The 17,047-nt window shown below is 33.4% G+C and overlaps 2 protein-coding genes across 3 annotated transcripts; one reads left to right on the top strand and one right to left on the bottom strand.

Annotated features, from left to right (window-relative positions):
- Positions 1 to 1,707: 1,707 nt before the first annotated feature.
- On the bottom strand, positions 1,708 to 15,077 carry LOC121128757 (sodium- and chloride-dependent GABA transporter 1). Of its 2 annotated transcripts, none has more exons than XM_040724363.2 (12): positions 14,658 to 15,077; positions 13,912 to 14,054; positions 11,404 to 11,653; positions 11,213 to 11,347; positions 10,890 to 11,133; positions 10,692 to 10,824; positions 10,390 to 10,628; positions 9,899 to 9,992; positions 9,712 to 9,834; positions 4,401 to 4,757; positions 4,001 to 4,168; positions 1,708 to 3,149 (listed from the first exon to the last, which is right to left on the bottom strand). In XM_040724363.2, the coding sequence occupies exons 2-12, from the start codon at positions 14,026 to 14,028 to the stop codon at positions 2,982 to 2,984; spliced, it is 2,028 nt and encodes a 675-aa protein (XP_040580297.1). In that variant the 5' UTR covers positions 14,029 to 14,054; positions 14,658 to 15,077; the 3' UTR covers positions 1,708 to 2,981. The 2 variants fall into 2 exon arrangements, with proteins under 2 accessions (XP_040580297.1, XP_071749160.1); XM_071893059.1 differs by having other exon boundaries at positions 14,118 to 14,658.
- Positions 5,616 to 9,439, top strand: LOC121128756 (uncharacterized). The gene is given in 5 exon segments (XM_040724362.2): positions 5,616 to 6,114; positions 6,517 to 6,903; positions 6,957 to 7,482; positions 7,541 to 9,220; positions 9,223 to 9,439. Coding segments are annotated over 5 exon segments (3,099 nt in total). The 5' UTR covers positions 5,616 to 5,698; the 3' UTR covers positions 9,313 to 9,439.
- Positions 15,078 to 17,047: the final 1,970 nt, after the last annotated feature.

Raw genomic sequence — 17,047 nt, 5'->3', positions numbered from 1 at the left:
ATATTATATTTAATCTCTTGTTGTGCTGAAACTAGATCGAAACAAACAATTTTGAAATAAAGGAAAATTTTGTCAACCACAATGGTAGCCGCGAGAGAGGCTATAAATCAAGGAGTACCTGAGTGGCAAATCTTGAACAGCCATCTTGAATAACCTTAAGAGCCTAGACGTTAACCCCATACTCATCAAGAGAACCATTGAGAGATAAGAGGATACTCAATCTATCAAGGACAAACCCAAAGGAGGCAGACCAAGGTCAAAAAGTATGCCCAGAGTCGTCAAACCAATGATTGCAAGAAATCCAAGGAGGCTGATAGCAGATAAGCGTATGCTACATGATAAAAGACACTTTCTTGGTACCAGTTGCCTGTTTTATGATTTTGGAAGGAGAAAATAGAACTACAATTCTTGGGAGGAAAGCGAGCAAACCCTCTTCCCCCCTTCAGATAATAAATGAATAGATGTGTCCTCCCATAGGCTCCGATACAGGCGGCCATTGAAAAACGATAAAAATGAAAAGTTTTACTATTAAATACTATATTTTCTTGTTATGGGGATTAACAGTGTTTATATTTACAAATATCTTCTCTAATTTGCCACCCCTCGAATAACACTCATCCCAAGGGGAGGAAGAGCATCTCCTAGTTTGAAAATTGCTATCTTATAGCCTATGATTAATACTGGGAGAATATGATTCATGTTAAAAATGCTTGATACCCTCATAGTCGGTCATAAAGGGGCACAAAGGAGACTCGCCCTAGACCCTCTTCTTTAAGAGCCCACACTGCACAGCTTTTTTTTTTAATTTAAATATATAAACTGAATTTATTTTTGTAAAGGAAATTCATTCGATGATATATGTATACCATTTATTAAAAAAGGCCAATGTATGTATATTTTCCCTTTTCTTCAAAAAACTCATTTGAAAAAAAAAAAAAAAAAAGGTCCCGTTGTTTATAACATTCATCTTGCCTACAGTGATGAAAATCGAGTGTCGAATGAACATGTTAAAAAAAGAAAACGAAAATCGATATGGTAACCCTGAAAATTTGAATAATGTTTTGGAAGAGAGAAAGAAAAATGCTCATGATATTTCATCAGAACAGCTACAATTAGCCGTGACAAGAGAGGAAGGAGAAGAGGATACAAACCAGGACATTTGCTAGAATTACTCTGATTTCAATCCACAATTCTATTCTGGGTCCAACAAGCACTTACAATTATAACTCCACAACATATCATCGAGATTAATCCCCATTTTTTATGAGCACACACAAATGGTCAAGATCAGGGTTGGAATATAATTGAATCTATTTAGGGAAGTATATTCACTGCTCAGGAATGTAAGAATAATGACAACTGCTAAGGAAAATAAAATTCATTCTTTACTTTATACTACCAATTACAAATTAACGCTAAAAAGTACGCCGGATTTTCATCATTACTTGTTCATGTCTTTGTTAGATGCGGAGTGGGATTTGTGTATATTTCTTTTTCTTTCATAGCTGCTTGCATCTAAGTTATGTAGTTTAATTAAACGTAATAACAGCTAAACCACTCTCCTCTTAAACATTATTCAAATTGTAAGGCTTACCACGTTCATTTTGTTTATTTATATATACTCTCAAATCATATTTCATACGTTCTCCATGTATAATTAATATGAATTCCTTAGGTATTTGTCAACTTGAAATAATTCATGATATATAATCAGTAAGGAAAATCTAATTTATTTCAAATTATTTGCATTAAAACGATCAATGTTCTTTTTTTTTTTCTTCTTCAATTTTATGTTTCTTCTTTTTAAATTTTTTTTGAGTATAAAACTTTGGAATGGAATAAAACACTGCATGTAAGTGTAATATACATAAATTCAGTTTGTAATTTAAAAGCTCCAATTCAATGTTTGCCATCACTAACATTATCATACATACGTACAATAATATCAAACATTGGAAATGTACAAATCATGAAGAGGTGTTCAACTAGTTTTATTAGTCTGAGGGATATTTTCTTTTTTTAAACTCTCATCTACTGGCTATTACAAAATAAAGTTATACAAAAGAATGAATTTACTATGTGGGACATTTGAAATCAATTCATTTTTCTTTGTTTTTGAAAGGACAACAAAAATATTGACAACCATGAGTAAATGATTAAATTAAAGTAATTAACAAGAGGGAAAAGAAGGGATTCATCAAGGACCTTTCTAAATTGCCGCTTGGAACCCTTTTTATTATTACGTAAACATCATAAATAACTATAAAAATATATGTTGATTTACTCTGTGATTTTGAAAAAAAAAGAAAAACTGCATTCATTAAAACTTTGAGACAAAGAAAAATAATATGTGGGTAATAATACTCTTTTGTTTTCTCTAACATATTATTATATAAGTGTATACATACATAGACCCGTTCTATGAATGTTACAATATGGGCTAGGTTGGGTAAGTGGATGAGTTCATAAATATCAACAACATTTTTACAACTTTTTATTTTATAATCCTATGTAATTATAACACTAAGTTAAAAAAAAACAACAACAACACCGTAAGGATCGGGAAAGGTAATGAATTCATTTTCAAAAAAAAAAAAAAAAAGAAGAAGTGTATTACAAAGTTTTTTTTTAAAGGGGTTTGAAAAAAAGTATACTACATACTTTAAAACCGAAGAAAGAGAGAGAAAGTAAGAAACGAATTATTAAAGAGCTGTCTTAAAAATAACAAAAAAAAAAAAAATACGTAGGTTTAATAGGTGTATCAATGTATGTAATATTTCTCTCTGTAGCACTAAATACGTCTAAGACAGTGTTCCTTAATCTCTGCGCTCCACAAAATGTATTTCTGTTGTAACGTTTGCGGAACACGGCTTTTGGGGACTCATCATTATGATTACATAATTACATCTTTGACCCCTAGAGAATGAATCAGCCATGATGAGAATAAATAATTATTTTTTGAAGGAGGTTGTTGTATTTAACTAAGGAACCGGCTGGATGTTAAATGAAGCGTTGGGCGTCACAAATGAGGAATTTTTGAGCAATCGAGCACTTGATTCATAAAATTGTAATTCTCTTTCCGACATGTTCTTTGCTGGAGCCTTTATACGGTTGGACTTAATGTTTGGCATTAGGCCCTTGATGAGTCTCTGAAATAAACAGAGGTATTTGATCAAATTAATGAAGGGAAGGAGGAATATACAAAATATATACATTTATTTTATAGATATATAGTCCGACAATATAAAAACAGTCTCAAAGGCGTCTGTAGCCCCCTCCAAATTTTAATCAATTTTTACTTGATTTTTTTTTTGATCAGGATGAAAAAATTATACCCGTTAATAGGGTTCTTTTTTTTTTAAATACATATTTCCTTTAAAAAAAGGTCATTTGGGCAAATTATGTATCAAAGAAAAAAAAATTGATATGTAAAATTTAATTTCGAAATCTTTTTTACTGTTATCCAAAAAAATTAAAATTTGAAATTTTTTTCCAAAATTAATTTTTTTATGAACAGCTACGGATTTTTAAAATTTTTGTATTTTTTTCAAAAATTTCCCAAAATTAAGCTCCCCCGCCCCTTTAAAAAAAAATATATACATATAATCCTATGGACGTCCCTGAATCTGATCCTTGAATAAAAAAAAGGGGGATATGTCCAATATCCAAAAACAGACTCATATTTCATTGACTTATTTGGGTGTGAACTACAAAATTCATATTCAAATTTCTGGGATAACTTGTTGAAATATCCAAGAGTATATGTCCTTTTAAATAAAAGGAATACATTTCTAAGTCTATAGTTGTGACCATTATTTTTTACTACATTAAGTGACATTTGCAGCATCTCCTCCTGAGGATAAATCAGACTAATTACTTGGTAAAAATAAACGATAATTCGTCGAAGAATACAAAATATGAAATCCAGACTCGATTTTGAGGGGACAAATGCATGCTTGTTTTAGTACTGTCGGACATTTATTTATGTAATCTATCTCACGTCTTTCAAATTTCCTCTTTGATTCAGCATGTAGTAAATGGCATAGCCTGGAATCCAGAGCATCGACATGAGTGACATAACGAAGCCAATGACATGAGCAGAGAGTGGATACTGAATGTCTCCATATTTGACAGGACTCCAACGGAACAAATAGAAGATGAAAATACTCTGAAAATAAAGATATGTTTTATATATATTCATATGCACCTACCCATCTATCTTGTACATAAACTTTATTTAAATATGGATATGTAAAGATCAGAGAAAAAACATGGCCATGTTTGAACAAAATAAACAAAACAAATTGAATATTATGAAAATATTTTCTCCGCTCCCCTTTCTTGAAAAGTTCACCCCAAAAAAGAGAGAAAGCAAAAAAGCTACTGAGAAAACAACTTACCGCCATGACAACCGGAGCCACAAATCCCCAAGTGGCAATCCAGTAAAAGTTGGGTCGAAATCCCGTCATTTGCTCAACACAACCCGCAAATCGTTTCGTTCCAAATATCCATCCAATGGAAATGGTTTGAAAGAAACAACACCAAAGAATTGGAATTCCGCTTGCACTATAAAAATCCATGAGTTGAAAGATGAAGGCTCCCCCTTGTGTCGTCATTGGGATACCGAGAAGGAATAGGAGCAGGCAAACTCCGGCTGTGAAAAGTCGTCGACGTGGTCTTAGAGTGTCTGGCCACATGTCCACAATTCCAGTAACTAAACTCTCCACAATACAGAACTCACTATCAATCCCAATGGTCTATTCCAAGAATGAAAATAAAGAAAATTCCCTTAAAATAGTAGTAGTCATATCTACCTATAATTGTACATAAATATTCATACCTATATTTATCAAATTCTATTTTCATTTGTTTTTTAAATTATCGAATTTACTATAAAAGGCAATTTCAGGCCAAAAGTTTTGATCATTTCATTTTTTTTTATTATGAAAAAACACTATAGAAAACATTATCAGTATTCATGACGTCAAGTGAATGAATAATGCTCATAAATATATATATTTCTTGTAGAATAAGTTGAAACATGTGACTCTTTCTTTTAGCTCCATTTAAAATATACATACGGCTTTAAAAAACACAAAATCTTTCAAAAGAAAAATTGTGAAACAAACAAAAAGAAGAGGGTTGAAAAAATAGAGGGGAGTTAAAAATAAAAATATATATCTCTCTGTTTCTTATTTTCTAACCCTCTGAAGAGAGCACCTTCTTCCTAATCAGGCTCCATGGTTCTTGAGAAAAAAAAATAAAAAAATGTCTTTTTATCAAAGTCAAATGGGGTTTTTTAATTAAATTTTAGGAATTGAATCCTATTTGTAACAAAAAATGGGGGGTAATATGCATATGTTTATTTGGAGTTGTAAGATGCTCCTCTTGGCCTAGCTTCCTCATTCTCCACCTTTTCTTGAGTCTTGTTCCTTCCTCCCTTTTCTTAATTCTTTCTAATTGACGACTTTATGGGTTAAAGCTGTTTTTTTGCGTGTGTGTTGTCTACCAGCTTTTTCCTTATTTGAATTCAAGCCAAGATTTTCTTTTGGAGGGGGAAAAGATTGAATAATAATAATAACAATATTTTGAAAAAAAGAAGAATAAGTTTTTCATCCGGGTTTTCAGTCTCTTCCCAGAACCCGTCTTCTTCTTTGAGCTGAGTTGATTTGATTCTCATCATTCTTTTTGAGGGAACATGTCAACAAGCGACTGTGAGGAAGAGGAGGCAGATGACTGCTGTGACCTCTACAGTCGAATAGATAGTTCTTCAGACATGGATGTCAACGCCGTGTCTAATGCCAACAGACTCGGGAACCATTCAATTAATCATCCTCATGTCCATTCACAATCTTCTCATAAACAACCCTCTTCCTCAGCAGCGAACAAACATCATCTTCATTCAGCCAACTACGTCAACCTCTTGAACCATCATCATCATCATCATCATCACAACCTTCACAACTACAAGCAACAAAATGAGGGATTAGACGATTCAAGCTCCTCACTTAGACGCTCCACCGGACTAGTTGCCTCCTCCTCCTCCTCTAATGGCAATAACATTGACAGCAATGCTTACAGTCAGTCCTCGCTTTCACGACGAGACAAATCACGGTTTGACCCTTAAAACCTTCCTTTTTTGTTTATTCACTTGAAGGTTGCATTTCATTGACTAAAATACACTCAACCTTTTCATTCTAAAGATTTTGCGTTCAATAGCTCCTATTTTTCATGACCACCACCAGGAATCAACCCCCATTCAATTATTGTTCTGTTTTATCGTTATTATAAAAATTTTTTGCATTTATCTTGAGTAAATTATTATTATTTATTATTCACTCATTGCAAAAAAAAAAAAAAAAAAAAAAAAAAAAAATCATATACGTAAGAATTGTTGTTTCTTTCGTTTTCACTTAATGTCTTGGTTTATTGCCAGGAAAAAAATCTTGTAGATATAGTTATATATACATATATAATTTAGAAATGTTTTTTATTTTAATCTTTGTAATGATTTAGATCATGTCCTAGAGCACAGCAGCATGGAGGAGGGAGGAAAAGCCGATCTCGTGATAGAGCGGACGTAATAGATAACAAATCATCAATGATTACTGGGAACTCTTCCACAACCCCTGGAGGTGGAGGAGATTGTATCATCACAGAGAGAGAAAAAGAATTAGAATTGATTCATCGACGCTCCAGGGAGCTTTTGTTAAGTCCACGAACTATGAATTGTCGCAGCCGGGATGGAAGTATGGACAGATATGATGGAAAAGGGAGTCTACCTCGATCTCCTGGTGCAAGTGTGTCTTCTTCCGGAGTCTCATCATCAAAACCTCCTCCTCTACCTCCGAGACTCCACTCTCCTATGAATAATAATAATAATAATACCTCACAGTCGGGAAGGTAAATTTGGAATCTAGTCTGATCTTTATTAAATTAGATTTTATCCTATATAGATACAAATCTCCGTCCCCTTGTGCACCTGGAAGTGGCTACTATCATCACCATCACAATCATCTTTATCTACATCGCCACCATCATCAACCACAGCCACCGCACCCGCCACCACAATCTAACCAGGCACCCCCACCTCCATATCGACAATCATTGAGACGACGGGTTCAATCCCCCAATCGGAGGGATTTTAAGGACTTTTCCAACCCTCGATCTCGTGATCTCCGCTCTCCCATGAAACACATCCGTTCCTATCTTGACGAAGAAGAGGATTCAGGAGCTGATTCCTTAGGAAACGACCAGCCAGGATCTCCTTGTGTTGGTTGCTGTAGCAATGACAAAAGTAGCAGTGGCGGAAATAATAACGCCCTCGTTGTCTATGATCATCACCGTTCAGACTCGTCTCCTCCTATGTGCTGTGAATCCTATTGCCCCATTATATCTCATCACCCTAGTCCATCATTGTCCATTGAGGTTGAAGAAAGGCTTCGATGCTTAGAAGGAGATAAAGATACTCTCCACATGCAAGTAAGTACTCTGGATATTTGCATACCCACTCTATTGAACTTTTTATCTTCCTTATAAGGTCGCTGTTCTATCCAGACAAATTGATGGCCAAACTAATAAAATCTATGATCTTGAAAAAGTACTAGACGATAAAAAGGATGTCCTACGGAAAACGGAGGATGTTTTGAGTCGAGAAATGCTGTCGAGGTCCTCTTTAGAAACTAAAAAACTCGAACTATTATCAGAAATAGCAAATTTAAAGCTCAAACAAGCAGCCACTGAAAGGGAAAATACAGATCTTAGAACAAAATTAGAATATGTGACAAAATATCCTCCTGAGCCCTCTCATGTTTTTGCGCCATCCCTTTTTGGAACTACACCTCGGAGACCTCGAGCAAGATCTTCAAATAATAATAAAACTCCATCACTACCCTTGGAAACTCACTTTGATTATGAGGAAAATGAAAGGAGTAGACGAGCACCTCCTCCCTCCTCATGTCATAGAAGGAGCCCTCCTAGCCATGGAGGTTCAGCGCCAAATTTGGTGGCTTTGAGTGAGAGAAAAACAGCCACCAGTACCTTTAAACGCAATTATTCACGAAATTCTGTGGAGAAGGCAGTTGTCTCTTCTGTGGTTAGCAATCCGATAGCAACAAAGCCAAAAGGACTGAAGAAAATATGGGGGAAAATGCGTCGCTCAAATAGTGGAAATCTCATTGAACAAGAACATTCTGCGAATGAGAATAACGCACCATCTCACAATAATGGCGGGAATGAATCTCGGAACTCCTCCTCATCCACAAACTCAAATAACACAAACCGAAATAGTGGTGGGGAAGACTCTAAATACAGAAATAGTGGAGGATCTCGTTTTGCTGGATGGATGATGTCTGGTCTACCAGAATCACATCTACCGTTTCGCCAATGGAAAGTGGATACAATCATATCTTGGTTAGATCATTTGGGGCTTTACATGTACAGCTCTGAAGTAAGAAAGCACGTTAAAACCGGAGATGATTTGCTCAAGATGGTCATCAGCAATGTAACATCTGAACCAATCCCACCAATAAGTTCTTGTGGGTCCGATCTTGAAATCAAATTAGGGATCAAACACGTTTTACATAGGAAAAAGCTTGTTTTGGCGTTGAATGCAAAGGCTGAGAGTGAAGTTGATGATTTAGCTGGAAGGCTTGATCATCATTGGGTTGTCCGATGGCTTGATGATGTTGGTCTCCCTCAGTACAAGGATACATTTTTGGAGGCACGGATTGATGGACGTGTTCTCAACTTCTTAACAGTGGAGGATTTGTTCCACTTAAAAATCACAAATATGCTCCATCATCTCAGCCTCCGTCGAGGAGTACAAGTTCTTCGATCCTCAAAATTCGAACCTGGGTGTATTAAACGTCGTGCTGATCCAGGAGACGATAAAGACCGATACTCATCTCCAACAGAAGTGACTTTATGGTCAAATCATAGAGTCATGGAATGGTTACGCCACATTGACCTTGCAGAGTATGCCTCTAACCTCAGAGGATCAGGTGTCCATGGAGCACTCATAGTATTTGAGCCAAAATTTAATGCAGAGCTCATGGCCTCACTTCTTTCTATACCTGTTAATAAGAGTCTTTTAAGAAGACACTTGACTCTACATTTTCGTAATCTAGTGGGTAGGGATCGAATGATAGAGAAAAGAGAGGCTCAAGAAGCAAACAATGCACTCCTTACTCCTACAGCCAAAGTTAAAACTCAAAAAAGAATCAATTTCCATTGGCGAGGCGTAAAAAGTCCAAGCATGAATTGGACCTTGATGACCTCATTTGCCCCATGGAAGAAGATGATGAGGAATAAGCGGTGTCTTCCTTTCTAATGAAAATAATTAATTTAACGATTTGAATTGCAAGTAGAAATATTAACAATCATAATTAAATTTGTATTTGTACGGAAAAAAAAAATAAAGAGCCATAATCAAACCAAATTTAAATAACTAAAGTTTAGAATAATATTCCCCATTTACACAACTACATATATACAAACATACTTTTAACTTTTAGTCCTACGTTTCCCACTTTTTTAAAACTCTAATATATGTTCATACATATATTTTTAACATGCTACCTTTATTGGATTGTAACATTTTCTTAGTTTCAATAAAATCGGTCTTAAAAAAATGGCACAAAAATGTTGAAATTGAACTCATAGTCAATAGGACTTGAAGAATCTGCATGATTATGATTATAAGACTCTTACCACAAGCATGACAAAGAAGATTACAGCCCAAAAGGATCCACCAGGAAGTTTTAACACAACTTCGGGGTAAGTTACAAAAACTAAGCCCGGGCCGGAATTGACAACTTTCTCAATGGAAATGCCCTATAAGAGACAAAACACATTTGAATAAATAAATAATTTAGAACACCATAATAATAAGTTATACTTGATTATGGGCCATATGTCCCAAAATGGAAAATGTGACACATCCAGCAAATAAACATGTGCCAGTATTCACAAAGCAGGTAATAATTGAATCCCTGGAATGAAAAAGGACATATGAAAACATCAATGTATACATACGAAAATGGAATCTGAAAGCGAATTGAAGGTGAATCTTATGACAATTAAAATTATTTATATAATTTATTTGACTTCTTTTTGAAAGTCTTAGATAATCTTAGAAAAAAAAGTCATGATTATTTGTATGTAGATTGATATGATTAAGTATTAACTTGTGAATAACACATTTTATGGATAAGTAGTTATTTCAATGAAAAAAGGGTCCGGTGCATTTAATAGAATATTTGACTAGATACATACATGCAATTATGAATAAAAATGTGGTTAGGATTAATTTTGCACTCAGGAAGTCTTATAAAGTTAATACTAGATATAAACAAATAAGGAAGAGGGCTCATGAATGTTTTTACTTACTTGATACAGTTATGATAGAATTTATTATATGATCCGAGTGCAGGTAGGGCTCCTGTGCCTATGCTATAAGCAAAAAATATTTGGGTTGCGCTATCAATCCACGTTTCGGAATCATAGAGCTTATCCCAAACAGGAGTAACATATCTCCAGAGGCCAATAGAGGCACCCGGCAATGTCACAGATCGAATAAGAAGGACTGTCATAACTACGTAAGGGAAAATAGCTGTAAACCAAATGACCTAAGATAGGTGATTACAATTATTATGATTATGTCCATATATATATATATATGAATCTTGTACCTTTCCAGATGAGTGAAGACCCTTACATATAATCAAGTAAACAATGACCCATCCACATACAAGAGTGCCAAAAAGTTCCCACTGTATCCCACCTACATCCTCAATACCACCTGTAATGTTCAAAACACGACGACTGAAAGAGAAAGGGAAATTATCAAGTATATATGCATATGGGTCACAAGGGATCCAGGCTCTTACTCCCAATATTCTTCCACTGGAGATTTCGTCAAATTATTTGCTAAATGTTTTTTTAAAATGGTAGCATTGGACTCATGATCCCCGTTGAAGCAGTATTCCGAATTCCAATAATTGTCGCATGTTCCCCATGGGAGATTGGGAAAATTTATGAAGGTCTGAATGAGATAGAATAAAGTCCAAGCTATAATGATGCAATAGTAAATGTCCAAAAAGAACACGATCGTCATAGTGGCGTAGCCCACTCCTTCATTAGAATGAATGATTTTTATAAAAAGAAAGAAACATATATTATTCACTAAATTACCAGTCATATAATGAATTACCTTGAAGAATTGGAACCAGCTGGCCAACCATAGTTAAACCGCCAGATCCTAAGTATTGGCCAATGGCAACTTCTTGAAAAAATATTGGGATTCCACACGCAAACATTGCAATGAAGTATATCAACAAAAATGTTCCTGAAAAAAAAAACACCAACAAAGCTATTTGTAAAACTGAATCATCATTGCTGTACCTCCACCATTCTTATAGCAAAGATAAGGGAATCTCCAAACATTTCCAAGTCCCACAGAAACGGAAATACAGGAAAAAAGGAAGTCCCACTTATTATCCCAGCCTCCCCTTCCATCCTCATCCTCATCAGGATCGAAAGCAACACCATCGTCCACTCCTGTGATGTTGACTGGACCAGCAGTCCCATTTGGCCCTATTTCTACTATTTGGATGTCTCGAGGGTCGACAAGGATTTGGGATTTGGCAGCAAACTGAAATAACACAAATGTTGAATTCTTATTACATTATTATTATAAAACACAAAATATGAAGTAGTAATGCTAATTGAACACTCTATAAAAAAGAAAAGAAAAAAAAAATCGTTTGAATAAAATCACGTTTAATTCAAAATTTGTGATGATTTTATACATACTCGAGAGTTGTATACTTAATATATTAAAATAAGTATCGGGGTCCCCGGAAAGTCCTGTTAAATTAACTTTACATTATATAATTATATGTAAGGTTGTTGTATATTATGCTTAAACTCTAGTTGCGTCGAAACTAGATCAAAACAAACAGTTTTGAATGAAATAACTTTTTTTGTCAACCAGAAGGAAAGCCAAGAGAGAAGCTATAATCAAGGAAACCCTGCAGGATCAATTTTGACCAATATATCAAGGACAGGCCCAGATCAGGCATACCAAGGTCAAAAAGGAACCCCAGAAGAACGCCAGAGAATGCAGTCATGCCAAGGATTGCAAGAAATCCTAGGAAGAACCTCATCAAGATGGCCAAAGATTTCAACATGGGTGACCATTTCGAATGAAAGTTATGTCACATGTTTTAGGAACTGGTGTTGACCTATGTCTATAATTATATGCAAATTATGTCATTAGTACTTTAATAAACCTGTAACAGAACTTTCTGTGTGCCCTGTAATGTATTTTTGTAATATTAAAATGAATATTCCTTTATTTTGAACATGTATATTAATGATTGAGTAAATGGATAAAATATTATAGTCCCCATATTGTTATTTCCAGTCCCTTTGTACTACTTTTTCCCTTTATTCATATATTTATAAATACGAGTATATAAAAAAGAACCAAATTCAAATATGAATGAGAATCATGACCCTTAACTCCCCTGTAATCTTTTGGAAATCCTTCTGGGATCATTCTTAAGAAAAAAGCTTTTTATTGTGCTCTTGATTTTTAGGCATACAATTTAAGCCTTATTTATGACCTTGTATGCTTCATTGTAAATTTTCTTTAGCCGTCGTTGGTCCTAAAATCATTAGGAATCATTGAAGGGATTTTGACTTTTTAGTTCTTAGTAAAATAAATTACAAAACTTTACTTCTGGAAATAAAATAAATTTTATGGAGAAGTGTTATTTTATTCAATTGAGGATACTTTGATGTTTCTCGTGTAAAGACAGTAAGGATTACCATAATCATTACTGTTATTGGTATATATATTAATAGAATTTAAATGTGTGTGTCTTTTATTAGTTCCCACACCGTTGGGCCCAGGAATAAGGACTTTTTATTTTGATTATTCATCCTCCAAATAATTTTTCAATTTTTTCATCAAATGTCAATTTTCAATTTTTAAGAAGAAACGCCACAAAACAATACATTTTGGGCATAAGAAATTGTGGCCCTTTATATTATTTTCAATTTCCGGAATATTCAGTCACATAATTTTCGTCATATTTGCAAAAATAAGCCAGTTATCGAGGGTTATTTTTTCGACGACATTATTCCCCTATTTTTTTTTGTTTTGCAAATACGGAAAAATATTAGTAGGTATGTATTTCTCTTTACAATGCCAATAAATGTTTTCTATTACTTTTTTTTTTGCAACATTAGTGCAATATTTTTAAAATTTTCTTCACGAATTTTGATTTGGGATTTTAATGAAAAAGCAAAAAGGTCATCCAGACAATATTTTTCATGCATTTCCTATTTGAATTTATAACACAACCTCTTTCTTCAAATTAATAATAATACATTTCATAAAATGTACAGCCAATATATTAAAAGGCATTATAGAATACCCAAACGCTCTAAGGGTCTAAACATTTACAAAATTGCTTTCACCATGGTCAATATAGGGTAACTCTTTGCAAATTATTTAATAGAGAAAAAGAACAACTTGAATGATCATATCGATTTTTTTTCTTCTCGTACCAAAATAGGGCCTCTTGTATAACATTTATATACGTAAAATTGGCACTTATTAAAAAAAAAGTTAGATATTATATACTAATTATACATAGAGGGCAGAGGCTATATATATGTACATACATTGAATGTCTCGTAAAATATCAATCAGAATATTTAACCACAATTTTTGATGCATTGATTGCAAATGCCAAAACGAAGAAAAAGGGAAGAAATAATAGAACGGGAGGAAAAAACCCATAGGTTGAGTGATTTTTATTGTCATCATTTAAAATAATAATTAAAAAAAAATTAAACCTGATGATGTGTATTTGGAAAAGAATTGTCAATTGAACTTACTTCGATGGGTACATGTTCGAGATCTTCTTCGTGTCGGAGGGATTCGTGAACTCCACCACTCTTTAAAGAGTTCCCAGAAGAGTTTCTGGACTTTCTCGAGACCGAGTTTCGTCTCATTCTCTGAATCCTATCTCATGTAAACTCTGAAAAGTACAAACAAATCCTTGCTTAAAATTTGGCTCATTAATATTCTTAATTTTTCGTACATTAAGACGGGCTCAACCCATTCTATTCTCGGCTTTTTATGTATCCTTTAAATAATTATTTCATTTTGACGAAAAAAATATGATACAAATCTGTAGTTACAAAATAACATCCACATACATACAATATGGGTACGTACATATGCGAATAATAATTATTTTCTCAATCATAAATCAAAAGTCCCCATTCATTCATATCTTTCTCTTCTACGTAGCGCTCTTGAGCCACTACAAAAAGTTTGTAGAATTTCGCACACCCGCGAAAATTTCCTATGAGGCCCACTCTAATAAATGGGTATGATATAAAAGGCTTATTTATAAACGACGCGTTTGTACACGTTAATTATAAATATACATGTCAAACATTGGGAGAAAGAGAGAACGAAAAGGGGGAAATAGTTGATCGTAAAATCTCGCTTCATCGTGTAATAGCACATCACGTGAGAGATACAAATCCTTAATTGTATCTTTAAAATGATAAAAACCGATATTAGACAGAATCATTTTAAGTAGGTATATTAATAAAGAAAAGGATAAACTTACTAAAGTTATGAGTTTGAATGCCTTTGGCGAGAGAAGAGGGGAAAAGGTGGCGTCTATCTGAGTGATTTTCCTTTCCTATTAATCACTTCGATTGTACATACACACAGATGATGAAACTTGGAGGAAGGTATGGAATCAACTAAAAAAATTATATTAATAAAGTGGGGATGAATCTCTAAAGGCTCTCTCTCTCCCTCTTCCAATCAGCTTTCCTTTCTTCCTTTCTTCCCCCTCAATTTTTGCAATGGAAATAAACCATTCCAAAGAGGAACACGTTTTTTTCAATGGAAAAGAAATATATATACGTGCTTTTAGTAAAGTATATCTTCTTGGAACATACTAGTTATTGAAATGAAAGTTTTTTGTTTTTTAGAGTTTGAGAATCTTCAGTACTGCTCACCTACCGACTTTTTAACCAATATATATATATATATCTTTGTATGTATAATTAAAACAGGTTAAAAGGGAACATTGAAAAATGATCGTCAAAATGTAAGGGGATATAACCGGTTTTCTTTTTCCCTTGCATTTTCGTTGAAGAGAAAGCAGCTCCTGCAATGTCTTTTCCCTTCTTACTCTTCCTAGGCGAAAAAAAAAAATATTTTTCTCTTACTTATTCTTCTTATTCTTATTTTTACTACGTAGTTGTAGCGATACGTACATATGTATACACTTAGTACCTATATATATATATATAATTTCAAGATCCAAAACTGGAAAAAACCATGCAGTACGATCCTACGCCAGATGGCTCTCACATACACATGCATGCCCGTATTATTACACATAATATAAACGGTATGCGGAAATTACCGGTACTAGGATGTATTGTAGTTATACATATTTTTGTATACAATATGTTCGTCAATATATATCGGATTAAAACATTTTTAATGACTTTCTAACTTCCCTTTTGATTTGTGGTATTATATCCACGTGTTTATTACGTCATCTCCCTTTTTCTGATATATCGCATTCCTTTTCAAGATACAAATAATAACTCATCACTAAATTTGATTTTACGACCTAGAACATGGCTATTGGAGTGTGGCTTTGTCTACAGTCTATATGAATTATACCCATATATACGTATTTCGTCATTTGATAGATTAGAATATTCTTCCACATAAAAATAATTGTGTTTTTTTTTTCATTTTTATGGTTGTACGGTAAATAATCTATTACCTATTACAAACTATCATAGTAACGCCTACTAAAAATAGACTACTTTATATCCATGGATAAAAAAAATTATGTTATTTGGTAGTAAAATACGCTCAAGTATTTAGTAAAGATCAAGGATTTTTATTATGAAGGCAAATATATAGGAATATTCTAGAAGTATTTATTTTTGGTACACGGTATTATGATAGTTTTTGATAGGTAAGGTTAATTGAGTAATGAGGCAATGGAAATTTATAGGGCAAAAAGGATTTACAACAGTCCTACTATGTAGAAAAGTTGTACATATTAAAATTTGATCACATGCCTAAGAGGAATAGTTTTATATATATATATTTTGTACAAGTTGTAACTTGTATGGGTAAAATTGTAGAAGTAGCAATCAAAAAATGATATGCATAATTTTGAATAAAAGATTGACAGTACTTGGAATATGGATAATTCAATAATTGAACCTTCCATGGGTGATTGACATATAAGTGATGTTATTTTTGACTATTTTAATAAGAATCAATAAAATATAAGTACTCCGGGACACGTTATAAAGTTCAAATGTCCAAGATTATATTACTTATACATACAAGATACCCATACAATTTTAATAGATCAAAATCAAATGATAGTATCATTGTATATTTGGTAACTAGAATGAACAATATTGTAATTAAAGAATACCTTTTAAGACGAAAAAGTTGTAATTTGTCAAATTTTCTTATACAAGTTACAACTTGACCAAATTGTAACTTGTACACGAAATATACATATATTTATTTGTTAGGATGTACAAATGTCTACCGTTAGGTATACATTTTTTTTAATGAATGCTTCAACAGCGACTTTCCTTCAGGTATTCGTAGTCTTATGAGAGAGTTCCACCCCTTACAGCTGATGAGCTAATCTATTCTTCAGCTGGGACAATCAATATGTAAGTAGTCTCAGACGAATATTCAAAAATGCATACGTATTCTTTGGCTGTTTCGTCAATGTGATCTATTTTTGTCTGTACTAGGAGGAATGCTTCAATTATATTATGCATAAATATTTGTTTGAAAATTTAAGAAAAGGAGCTTGAAAAATGTAAATGCATCAATTACAACGATTATGTCCTTGCATCCATAATTCTTCAACTAATACTGCAGCTATCAAATAATATAAAAAGAAATTGTGGAAATTTCTTTAGATATTATAAAATGAATGGTTTTCTTATT

This window comes from Lepeophtheirus salmonis, chromosome 13 (genome assembly GCF_016086655.4).
Source record: "Lepeophtheirus salmonis chromosome 13, UVic_Lsal_1.4, whole genome shotgun sequence".
Lineage (NCBI taxonomy): Eukaryota > Metazoa > Arthropoda > Copepoda > Siphonostomatoida > Caligidae > Lepeophtheirus > Lepeophtheirus salmonis.
The sequence above is the reverse complement of the archived record's forward strand: the minus strand, read 5'-3'. Positions and strand labels throughout refer to the sequence as shown.

Excerpts from the sequence above, each read along its gene's own strand:
- LOC121128757 (XM_040724363.2), bottom strand. The coding sequence starts at position 14,028 with ATGAGACGAAACTCGGTCTCGAGAAAGTCCAGAAACTCTTCTGGGAAC. Across the intron at positions 11,134-11,212 it reads GCTGGTTCCAATTCTTCAAG|GAGTGGGCTACGCCACTATG; the intron begins GTAATTCATTAT and ends ATTCTAATGAAG. Across the intron at positions 3,150-4,000 it reads AAAGAGGAAATTTGAAAGAC|AGACTCATCAAGGGCCTAAT; the intron begins GTGAGATAGATT and ends TGTTTATTTCAG.